The sequence below is a fragment of the Chrysemys picta genome, chromosome 14 (assembly GCF_011386835.1).
Source record: "Chrysemys picta bellii isolate R12L10 chromosome 14, ASM1138683v2, whole genome shotgun sequence".
NCBI classification, from domain to species: Eukaryota; Metazoa; Chordata; order Testudines; family Emydidae; genus Chrysemys; species Chrysemys picta.
Genome location: NC_088804.1, coordinates 8,486,633 through 8,499,279, shown reverse-complemented (window position 1 = coordinate 8,499,279; position 12,647 = coordinate 8,486,633). Strand labels below are relative to the sequence as shown.

The window sequence follows — 12,647 nt, the reverse complement described above, 5'->3', positions numbered from 1 at the left end:
GGGGGGTGGGGACATTTTTTAACCTTTCTTTGTCGGCAGTGCTAAGTGCGCTTAGTGGCTCTTACGGAGCACTAATCGCTACTAAGTCTGAAACTGGTCAAGGTTGGGAAGTGGGGGCTAGGAAGGGTCTTTTAATCACAGGGTGGGGGCAGCTGCCTGTATTGTTACTTGAATTGTGTTTCATTTTTCTGCACATCAACCAAGCCGCAAAGACATTTATCTACATGTAAGCAGGGGAATGGTCCCGCTATTGTGGCGAACCTTCCTGGCTTATACACTACCCTGGTGAAGTGGGCGAGTGAAAGGATTTGAGTCCTCGCTCCCACTTCCTTTACCCAGAGCCCTGCCTGACCTCGAGGACTCTCCTTCCACTCTCCTGTGTGGCAGAGTCCTCATAACCCCGACAAGGCTGGGCCCAGGATTCCTGGGGGGCTCGACCCCCAACCATGTCATGGTCACTTAGGCAGGGGTTTGGGTGTCCCCACTCCGGGGTTCTCTCTCTGCACTGGATGCTTCCCTGACCCACTGATCATTACATACAGTACAAAGCAAATACAATTTATTAAACAGCAATCAATTAAAAAAATAAGGAAAACATGGGAAAGATTAAAGGAAAACACGTCACCCCGCTGTGTGGCACGGGGACATCACAACTAGTGTCTCTGGAATGTCAGAATGTCAGTCTGTTCCTCACACGTCCCAGGCCTCCTGCCCAGGCCTGGCTGTGCTGCAGGGATGTTGCTGCTCAGACACTTGCTCTGGCGGTGGCCACACGCCCTCAGGGTCTTCTGGTTGGGTGTGTCTGCGATCTTTAAATAGTCCCAGCCCTGGTATCAGGCCATACCCCCAAGGCTTCCTCCCTGGAGGCAAAGGTTTCGCCCTCTTGGTCTACTCTGGTCCCAGCTGGGCCACAAAGTAGCTCAGTTCCCCTTCTGGGGGTTTCTCGCTGTCTGATTGTAAAGCAGTTCTTCAGTGGCCTATTGGAGGAGTGGGGGAGATCCAGGCCCACCCATTACTCTGGATCCCAGTCCAGGGATCTTAAGAATAGCAACCACATGCCACCGTGTCCTTTTAATTACACAGCTTTCAGTTCCCTGGGCCACTTTCCCATGGCCCCAGCCTTTGCCAAAGCTTCACCCTCACCTCAGGGTTCATGTAAGTTCAGGCCCAGCAGCCAGCCAGGAGCCCTTTTCGCTCCCCCAGTCCCTGCCAGCACTGAGCTGTCTGTGGTGGTGCAGTTCCCTTTGGCCAGCCAGGAGCAACATGTGCCCTCCTCTAGCTCCAGCAATCTTGCCTCTGTGCCTGCCTAACAACAGGGAAAAGTCCAGGGAAAGAAAGAAACTCTGCCCCTTTATATGGTTCCCTGGAGTTTCAGAGCAGCATCACAAGCCCCTCAGCTCTCCATAGCAAAGGGACATCGCACTGTGTTTATCCAGCTGACAGACCGGCTTCCTTATGCACCCTCATTTCCGACCTTGTGCCGCATGGCTCAGTGCGGGGAGAAGCCAGACCCCAGGGACGGGGAAAGGAGAATTTTGTCATCTTCCAAGGAAGAGCGGACTGCTGGGACTAATCTTTTTCTCAGATAACTAGTGTCCACTTCCCCTTCTGGGACCTAACCCGCAAACTCCACCCCAGTTCTGTGCAGCTCCTCTTTGTAAGTGGATAGTAAAGGGGACCGGGGGGGTGGGGGGAGGGTGAAAACGAGAAGCACTGAAACTGAAGGGACAACGAAAACAGCTATTAGACAAACAACTGTACATTTTCTACAACGGTCCCACCCTCAACGGGAACTCTTCTAAACCCGCCCCCTTTGTCCAGTCTGTGCGGCACCAGGACTGGGATTGTTCGTTAATAATCTGTTTTATGGTTTCTGCCAAAGGTATAATAATGGTTGATTGGAAATCAATAAAATCATTGATCTCTAGCCGCGTCTTGCTCAGGGGCCATTTAAGGACTGAAGTGGAGTCGGGTTTACAACCAGGAATGTAGCACCAGAGCGAGAGGGATATTGGGGTGGGGGGGGTCCACTGAAACTTACCAGTTCTAGGTTCTCCTTGGGCTTGTTGCGGGGGTGGGGCGGGTTCCTCAACCACCTTCTCTGGGTAGCTCCTCATCCTCCGGCTCTTCTGGGGCATCCTCTGCAGTTCCCGCTGCCTCCTCGCCCTGGCCCCCATCAGCATCCCGTCAGCCAATGAGGCCGCAGGGCTGAGGAAGGGGTCGTGAGCTCCAGACTCGGAGCCCTTGACAGCGCCCGGTCCAGCTCGTCATAGAAGGGGCATGGACGATGATGAGGTCTCCCACAGCAACTGCTGGAGTCTTCTGCTCTCCACTGCAGGAGCCTCAAGTGTTTGATGTGCTCCACGGCCCGCTCAATGCCCACCGGCTCCAGCCTCCCTGGAGATTCCTGATACAGGTGAATGTTCCTGCTGCTCCGGGCAGTCGGGGAGGAAGGTGTTCTCCAGCCACACACTGATCAGCAGCACCCACGCGTGGCCCGTGAGCCAGGGGGCTGCTCTTGGAGCAGGATCCACATTCCCCTGTACTGACCAAAGAGTGCAGCCGAAAGCTGTTCTGATGTGGTCAGCGCAGTTCATGTCTACAGGTTTAGTTTTGCAGAAGGGAACGGACCCTGATGAGATTTTCAAAAGCAAAGTTAAAACTGCCCCTCCATTTTGCTCACTCTTTGTAGTACAACCCCATTGCACCGCTCTTTGGGAATGACACCTCTATTTTACATGGTATAGTTGTTATTCTGGACCCCAATCCATGCCCCCTCTGAGAGGATACAACTAGAATAGAAACGACTCAGACCTTGCCGAGGGAGATTCAGGGCCATGGGCATTGCTGGTCTGATACTTTCAAACGTTGAGAAGGCCGGGTTAGTGTAGAGTTTTACAGATAAGATCTGTGTGATCTGAGAACATTCAGTGTGACAGAATAGGGAACTGGGCAGGGGACACTGGCAGCAAACTCACATGTGGAACAAAGAGTCAGCAGATAAAAATACCATCGAGCAGAGGAGAGTTCGTAAGGGACAGCGCGGAAAGGGGACGGGGAGAGAGAGTGCAACAATGGCTCTGGGGTTACCTCAGCCAATGAACTGCAAGAACTAAGAGCACGGGCTGTTGTCGCAGCAGATCTGACACCTCCTCAGTTAGGGCCCCTGACAGCGCTGCTAGGGAAAGGTTCTCGAAGGAACATGAGAGCCCGGCTGGAAAGGCTCTCTCTGCTTTGGCCACTTCTCCTGTCTCCGTGGCTGGGTGAGTTTGGGGGTTTGGCTCTTTCAGAGAAGCGAGTGTTTCGGGGGGAGGAGGGAGGAACTGGAACAAATCTTTCTGTGGAATGAAAGGGCGTAGAGCGGTAACGACTGTGTTATTGGTTTTGATCTGAGCATCATCATTGAAAATCAATTTACAGCATTTACTTCTTATGTCATGTGTACACTGGAAACTCCTGCCAGCAGAGCACTGTCACTGAGAGGAGTGATTTTTGTGAAGACGTTCTGTATCAGCAAAAGCCCCAGTGTAGATGCTCTACCAGCCAGAAAGTGCTGTGGCCAGTGTAGCTTATTTTGCTGAAGGAGCTGGTGGAAGCTGTACTAGCAAGAGCACTTTCCCCCTGCTATGAGCGGTGTCTCCTCTAGGAGGGTTTGCCGGTGTAGTTAGAGTAGCAAAGCTTTTCTAGCATAGACCTGGCCATAGATTAAAAACAATGGACTGATCTGAATTCACGGCTGGCAGAACTCCACTGACGTCTGTGGGAACAAATCAGTGGAGATGTTGGCCGCTGTGTCAGCAAAGCTGGTAAAGAAGCTGTTTTACGATCGCCCTAGATTCTGCCCCCCTGCTCGTGCTGAGTAGCCCCATTGTGAACGAATCCCCTTGCCCAGCCTCCTTTTGCAGCTAACTCCAGCGTTCCCATCCCACTTCCCCTGCCAGCGCTCTAAGGCGGGTCCCCAAACTTTTTCCATCGTGTCCCCCCTCCTTTCCCATAATGGAACGTGTCTGCGCCCTCTCTGGGAACCGTGGTTGGGAGCCGCAGCTGGGAGCGGAGAGCAGAGTTGCAGGCGTGGTCAGGAGCTGAGGCCAGGGTCAGAGCTGCGGCTGGGGCCGTGGCTGGGAGTGGAGTCATGGCTGTGGCCGGGGCCGCAGCCAGGAGCAGTGCTGGGAGTTGGGTGCAGGAGTTGGGGGCTGAAGTCAGGGCTAGGGATGAGGGTAGGAGTGGACCCGCCACCGGGGGTCCACTCCCTGACTCCCTCCCTGACCCCCATGGGGGCTGGCCTTAGCTCCCCAGTAACCTCCTCCAACGGTCCTGTACAGTTTGGGGACCCCTGCCCTAAGGACTCCATCACTGGCTCCCTGACCTCAATACCGCCCCTCCTTGGGACTAGTTTATATCACAGACATTGGGCATTGACCTGCAGGGGCGGCCCTAGACTAGCTGCCAGCAACTGGTGCCCTAGGCGAACCATGCAATCGGCGCCCCCCCCACAAACCCCAAGGGCAGATCTAGGCTGAGGTTTTTGGTAAACTGGGAAACATTTTGCCCCTTTTTTCCTTTTTATGTTTTTTAACCAATGTTTCTGAGATCAGATACAATAGAGACATGAAATTTTCAGAATAGATTTGTACACGACAGCTAGATGATATTCCAGTCCAATTCCAAATAAAAATGCATTAAAATGTTAATAAGTTTTATTATTACAAATCCAAAATCATCCATTACGCTATCCTGCTTTAACCGCCATTACCACCACATCCAATATAGAAAGAAATAAGAAATAAGTAAACTCTTCAATGAACTTTAACATGTACAGAAGCTCCCTGACTTACGCAAGCGTTCCATTCCGGAATGCCTTGCATAAGTCGGGAACATATCTCTGACAATTACGCCAAAGTGCAGATTTCCGTAGGTTGGGTTTGCGTAACCCAGGGGGCGTCTGTATTTACACTCCAAATAAAAAACACTCTGTGTTCTTAAAACATGACTTTTCTCGCTTTAGGTTTTGAAAATTCAGTCACTAGTTCTTTTAGATCCAGTTTTCCAGCTATTTCATGCTCTATTGACATTGTGGCACCATTGTTGAATGCAAATATGTTTTTATTAATTTTAACTTCAAGAAGCTATGTTCCCCACTAACTATGGAAACTGGCAAAGTTAAAAGAATGCGTAGAGCTATAAAAATGTTTGGAAAACTGTCTGTGAGTTTATTTTCCCAAACTTCAGTACTTCTTCAGGAGTGGAATGTTTTTTAAGTCATCTTAAAAAAGCCTGAAGCTCACTACACAAATCTGTAGCATCAATATGTTTTGAATGCCAACTCCAGTTTTATACAAAAGTCTCTTATCTGTTTTGCTGTTTTCTTTTGCAAGCTGTGGATATCATATAGAAAGCCAAATACTGACTCTAGCTGCTGCATCTGTTGAAATCTTTCGTCAACTGAGTGAATAGCAGTATCTAGATGTGCAAAGTAGAAATTTACTTTGAACCTGGAATGGGTTATCTAGGGAGGTGGTGGAATCTCCTTCCTTGGAGGTTTTTAAGGTCAGGCTTGACAAAGCCCTGGCTTGGATGATTTAGTTGGGAATTGGTTCTGCTTTGAGCAGGGGGTTGGACGAGATGACCTCCTGAGGTCCCTTCCAACCCTGATAGTCTATGATTCTCTGAACCTTTCATAGATTCATAGATTATAGGACTGGAAGGGACCTCGAGAGGTCATCGAGTCCAGTCCCCTGCCCGCATGGCAGGACCAAATACTGTCTAGACCATCCCTGATAGACATTTATCTAACCTCCTCTTAAATATCTCCAGAGACGGAGATTCCACAACCTCCCTAGGCAATTTGTTCCAGTGTTTAACCACCCTGACAGTTAGGAACTTTTTCCTAATGTCCAACCTAGACCTCCCTTGCTGCAGTTTAAACCCATTGTTTCTGGTTCTATCCTTGGAGGCTAAGGTGAACAAGTTCTCTCCCTCCTCCTCATGACACCCTTTTAGATACCTGAAAACTGCTATCATGTCCCCTCTCAGTCTTCTCTTCTCCAAACTAAACAAACCCAGTTCTTTCAGCCTTCCTTCATAGGTCATGTTCTCAAGACCTTTAATCATTCTTGTTGCTCTTCTTTGGACCCTTTCCAATTTCTCCACATCTTTTTTAAAATGCGGCGCCCAGAACTGGACACAATACTCCAGCTGAGGCCTAACCAGAGCAGAGTAGAGCGAAGAATGACTTCTCGTGTCTTGCTCACAACACACCTGTTAATGCATCCCAGAATCATGTTTGCTTTTTTTGCAACAGCATCACACTGTTGACTCATATTTAGCTTGTGGTCCACTATAACCCCTAGATCCCTTTCTGCCGTACTCCTTCCTAGACAGTCTTTTCCCATTCTGTATGTGTGAAATTGATTTTTCCTTCCTAAGTGGAGCACTTTGCATTTGTTTTTGTTAAACTTCATCCTGTTTAACTCAGACCATTTCCCCAATTTGTCCAGATCATTTTGAATTATGACCCTGTCCTCCAAAGTAGTTGCAATCCCTCCCAGTTTGGTATCATCCGCAAACTTAATAAGCGTACTTTCTATGCCAATATCTAAGTCGTTGATGAAGATATTGAACAGAGCCGGTCCCAAAACAGACCCCTGCGGAACCCCACTCGTTACGCCTTTCCAGCAGGATTGGGAACCATTAATAACAACTCTCTGAGTACGGTTATCCAGCCAGTTATGCACCCACCTTATAGTAGCCCCATCTAATTTGTATTTGCCTAGTTTATCGATAAGAATATCATGCGAGACCGTATCAAATGCCTTACTAAAGTCGAGGTATACCACATCCACCGCTTCACCCTTATCCACAAGGCTCGTTATTCTATCAAAGAAAGCTATCAGATTGGTTTGACATGATTTGTTCTTCACAAATCCATGCTGGCTGTTCCCTATCACCTTACCACCTTCCAAGTGTTTGCAGATGATTTCCTTAATTACTTGCTCCATTATCTTCCCTGGCACAGAAGTTAAACTAACTGGTCTGTAGTTACCTGGGTTGTTTTTATTTCCCTTTTTATAGATGGGCACTATATTTGCCCTTTTCCAGTCTTCTGGAATCTCTCCCGTCTCCCATGACTTTCCAAAGATAATAGCTAGAGGCTCAGATACCTCCTCTATTAGCTCCTTGAGTATTCTAGGATGCATTTCATCAGGCCCTGGTGACTTGCAGGCATCTAACTTTTCTAAGTTTTGTTTTGGGTTCTATGGGTGTGTCTCGTCCTTCTTACAAAAACTGCTGTTTCTTTTGCCGAATGCGAACTGGCTCTGGTTCAAATTCTGTCAGAAAGTCTATTTCTTCAGCAAGCTCGAGAGAATCTACCGGTGTTCTCTCAAACCCTTCATCACTTCTGAATTCCTCCAGAATATTTTTAGTTTGCTGCAGTTTTTGAATAGCCGGATGTATGTTCTAGTTCTTTCCCTGAAGCTGCTTACTAGTGAGGTGAATCCCAAAAAGGATATTATACCACAAAATGAGTGAAGTCACAAATTTGAACTTGGAAAGGCCATTTGCAAGAGCCTCTGCATCTGAACATGCCGTATTGCCAGATGATCCAGTAAAGGTAGTATCAGAAATTTCAATTAGGGCATCATAAATGTAACCCTTCTGCCCATCTGAGTTGGCAGCAACAAGGGCTGGGTTCAGTATCTAGGAGTTTTGTTTCAATAAAACCGGCTCCCAGTGACCTGGGACAATAACATACCACCCCCTGGGCCCCTCTAAGAGGCAATACTTCCCCTCTCGCAAGCACGGAGTCTGAGTGTAGCAGAAAATGTTTAACAACATGAGGTAAATGCCTTCAGCATTAAATTGGAAAAACACCACAAACAGGATTTATAACACAAACCATGAGCAAAAGACCCACCCCAGCAAATTGGGCCGTGCCCTTTCCCTTTGGTTCTTGAATCCAGCAACCCAAAAATCACCCAAAGTCCCCAAAGTCCAACGCCCCAAAAGTCTCTTGAGTCCAGCAACCCACGAATTACCCAAAGTCCCAAAAGTCCAACAAGCCAAAAGTCTCTGCCCCTGGTCAGTGCAGCCCCAGAGTTCAAAAGTTTATCTGCAGGGTTTTACACCCCCAGCCTGGGTGGAAATGGAGGGGGGGGAAGAGGGGCAGGCAGGGTGTTAAGGGGCACCATACGTGGTTCGAGGCCGACTGACCACCTCTCCGTGGGGTTCCGCTGCAGCCTTCACCACGAGCCACTCCTGCCGCCTCACGAACTGCTCTGCTCTACCAGCCGCTCCGCTCCACTCTGTTCCTCCAGCCATCCCCGCAAACTGCTCAGCTCCATTCTGCTCCGCTCGCCGTTCCATGGGCTGCTCCACCAGCCATCCCACGAACTGCTCCACTCTGCCAGTCGCTTAGCAATATAGCTTCAGGCTCCCCCACTACTTAACACAGCACTCAGTGATCTCAGCTCTTAGTAACTTTAGTTCTTTAGTGATTTCAGCCTGTAGTAGGGGAGCCCCAGTGCTAGTGCACCATTGGCCCAAAGTGAATTCCACATAGCAGCCTGTAACTAGACTCTCAATAGAATCAAAATTAGCTCCGCTATTCAACAGTGGAGAGGAGATGGTGCAATTGGTGTTTCAGGCCCTCGGGGAAAGGGAGGGGGAGCATAAAATCAGGTACAAATACCTGTCCCCATCCTCTCTCAATTCACTGGGTTTTGGAACCCATGCCCCTTGTCTAGCGAGTGCTACTTAGTTAATGGTGAGTCCTCTGTCATACAACAGTTCCACTGGCCTTGATTCATATAATCAGGGTAAGAACACTTTATTCTTCCTGCCCCAATAACAGAGAAACTGGGGATCCCACACCAGCCAAAGTAACCACTTTTGGTTGCTGTGGGCTCATGCTAGGCGGGTGGGTGTGCCTATGCAAACAAGATCAGCCCCGAAGTTCTGTTTCCACACTCGCCATAATTCACCACCAGACGTCAGGGTAGAGCTCATTCTGACTCTGCATACATAAATGTTTCCAAGTTCATAACAAAGAGGTTTCAAAGCATCAATACGACTCTCCATCTTGTCTGACTAAGTGGTTTCACAGTTAAAGAATTCACATGGCGAGTCAGAATCTCCCAACGGCATGTTGAGCCTGAGAAAAACAGATAAACACGTTGCACCAGGTCAAAGACACTGCTTGCCTTCAAACAGCATCTAGCAGCATCATTGACAACCAAATTCAGAGAATGTGCATTGCAAGGAATGAAAAAGGCCCTAGGATTGATTTCCATCATTCTCCTTTGCACACCATTGTCTTTACCCTTCATATTACTACCATTATAATGGCCTTGGACACGTAAGTTTTCAACAGATAATGACATTGTTTCAAGCTCTTGTAGAATAGTTTCAGTCATAAATGCTCCAGTCGTCTCCTTCAGTGGTACGAAACCCAAAAAAGGTTCCTTTATGAGCACTTCAACATCATCTTCATCTGCAGGCTTTTCCATATCCACGAAACGAATGATCATCGTCATTTGTTCAACATGACTCACATCTGGTGTACAGTCCAGTATTACTGAAAACTATTGTGCACAATGGGTGGCTTCTACAATTTTATTTTTAATGGCATTTGCTAGGATTTGAATCAGTTCATTGTGCATATTTTTTCCTAAGTAATGAACCTGTGTTTCATGATCAGTTATTTTATGTAGATGCTCCTTCATGACTGGATAAAACAAAGGTAGGTACTCAACAAATTTTAAAAAGTTTCCATTACCTGGAGTCTATAATTTTTCATTTCTACTTCGGCTGCAGAATGCTAAATTTTGCCCACCGAGAACTCTCACTAAAGTAATCAGACGCTCTAACCATAGAATTATAGAATATCAAGGTTGGAAGGGACCTCAGGAGGTCATCTAGTCCAACCCCCTCCTCAAAGCAGGACCAATTCCCAACTAAATCATCCCAGCCAGGGCTTTGTCAAGCCTGACCTTAAAAACCTCTAAGAAAGGAGATTCTACCACCTCCCTAGGTAACCCATTCCAGTGCTTCACCACCCTCCTAGTGAAAAAGTTTTTCCTAATATCCAACCTAAACCTCCCCCACTGCAACTTGAGACCATTACTCTTTGTTCTGTCATCTGGTACCACTGAGAACAGTCTAGATCCACCCTCTTTGGAACCCCCTTTCAGATAGATGAAAGCAGCTATCAAATCCTCCCTCATTCTTCTCTTCTGCAGACTAAACAATCCCAGTTCCCTCAGCCTCTCCTCATAAGTCATGTGCTCCAGACCCCTAATTATTTTTGTTGCCCTCCGCTGGATTCTTTCCAATTTTTCCACATCCTTTTTGTAGTTTGTGGCCCAAAACTGGACATAGTACTCCAGATGAGGCCTCACCAATGTCGAATAGAGGGGAATGATCACGTCCCTCGATCTGCTGGCAATGCCCCTACTTATACAGCCCAAAATGCCATTAGCCTTCTTGGCAACAAGGGCACACTGTTGACTCATATCCAGCTTCTCGTCCACTGTAACCGCTAGGTCCTTTTCTGCAGAACTGCTGCCTAGCCATTCGGTCCCTAGTCTGTAGCAGTGCATGGGATTCTTCCGTCCTAAGTGCAGGACTCTGCATTTGTCCTTGTTGAACCTCATCAGGTTTCTTTTGGCCCAATCCTCTAATTTGTCTAGGTCCCTCAGTATCCTATCCCTACCCTCCAGTGTATCTACCACTCCTCCCAGTTTAGTGTCATCTGCAAACTTGCTGAGAATGCAATCCACACCATCCTCCAGATCATTAAAGAAGACATTGAACAAAACCGGCCCCAGGACCAACCCTTGGGGCACTCCGCTTGATACCGGCTGCCAACTAGACATTGAGCCATTGATCACTACCTGTTGAGCCTGATGATCTAGCCAGCTTTCTATCCACCCTGTAGTCCATTCATCCAGCCCATATTCTTTAACCTGCCGGCAAGAATACTGTGGGAGACCGTATCAAAAGCTTTGCTAAAGTCAAGGAATAACACATCCACTGCTTTCCCCTCATCCACAGACCCAGTTATCTCCTCATAGAAGGCAATTCGTTGCCAATAGTCTTCTTTTTCCTGGATCACATATACATTTTCTGCATTGATAGTTTTTCAAGTTTGTAATTCAAGTTCTTTCCAATTTTGAAAACATTCCAAATGTTCTGTACTTCTTTCATGTGAAGAGAGAATTGAAGATATGTTTTTCCAGTCCTTCGAACCATTTTCAGTAAGTGATGTACCAACTGCTTGATTTCTAAACAACTTGTAGCAAAAGCAAAAACACAGAATCCTTCCACACTGAATATTGTAACCAGTTTCAATGAATTTCTTCCCCATTAATGAGTTTCCTCTTGTAATGCTGCGCAGAGAATTTTCTTTTATTTCCATCCTTAGGGAAGGGAAATTCATAAACTTGTTTGAGTCCATGTTCCATGAGAATTTGCCGCACACTATCAGAGCATTTGGGCTATAAAGCTGGGTCCCCATACTGTAACTTGTTTGTAACTTCCTCATCCTTTCTTCCTTCTACTTCATTTACTTCAATTTCTGCATAGAATCATAGTCTGAGCCGCTGAAGTCCTCAAATCATGGTTTAAAGACTTCAAGGTGCAGAGAATCTTCCAGCAAGTGACCCGTGCCCCACGCTGCAGAGAAAGGCGAAAAACCCCCAGGGCTTCTGCCAATCTGCCCTGGAGGAAAATTCCTTCCCGACCCCAAATATGGTGAGCAGCTAAACCCTGAGCATGTGGGCAAGACTCACCATCCAGACACCCAGGAAAGAATTCTCTGTAGTAATTCAGATCCCACCCCACTAACATCCCATCACAGGTCATTGGGCATATTTACCACTAATAGTCAAAGACCAATTAATTGCCAGAATTAGGCTATTCCATCATACCATCCCTTCCATAAACTTATCAAGCTTAGTCTTGAAGCCAGATATGTCTTTTGCCCCCACTGCTCCCCTTGGAAGGCTGTTCCAGAACTTCACTCCACTGATGGTTAGAAACCTTCATCTAATTTCAAGACTAAACTTCCTGATGGCCAGTTTATATCCATTTATTCTTGTGTCCACATTGGTACTGAGCTTAAATAATTTCTCTCCCTCCCTGGTATTTATTCCTTTGATATATTTATAGAGAGCAATCATATCTCCCCTCAGCTCTCTTTTGGTTAGGCTAAACAAGCCGAGCTCTTTGAGTCTCCTTTCATAAGACAGGTTTTCCATTTCTCGGATCATCCTAGTAGCCCTTCTCTGTACCTGTTCCAGTTTGAATTCATCCTTCTTAAACATGGGAGACCAGAACTGCACACAATATTCCAGATGAGGTCTCACCAGTGCCTTGTATAACAGTACTAACACCTCCTTATCTCTACTGGAAATACCTTGCCTGATGCATCCAGTTCCCTCAGCCTCTCTTCAAAAGTCATGTGCTCCAGCCCGCTAATCATTTTTTTGCCCTCCGCTGGACTCTTTCCAATTTTTCCACATCCTTCTTGTAGTGAGGGGCCCAAAACTGGACATAGTACTCCAGATGCGTATAAGGGCTCAGGGAGGAGCTGGGTCAGAGACTCTCTCCAGCCTTGGAGAGAGAAGGACGTAGCTGCCTGGGAATAG

General features: G+C 47.3%; 1 protein-coding gene across 1 annotated transcript in view; it reads left to right on the top strand.

Annotated features, from left to right (window-relative positions):
• The first annotated feature begins 3,016 nt into the window (after positions 1 to 3,016).
• LOC101943286 (immunoglobulin superfamily member 3-like) overlaps positions 3,017 to 12,647 on the top strand; it is a 44,379-nt gene continuing 34,748 nt past the window's right edge. Inside the window, exon 1 of the mRNA XM_065566892.1 lies at positions 3,017 to 3,263. Within this exon, the coding sequence (XP_065422964.1) occupies positions 3,203 to 3,263 (61 nt within the window). The 5' untranslated portion in view covers positions 3,017 to 3,202. The remainder of the gene's footprint in view (positions 3,264 to 12,647) is intronic.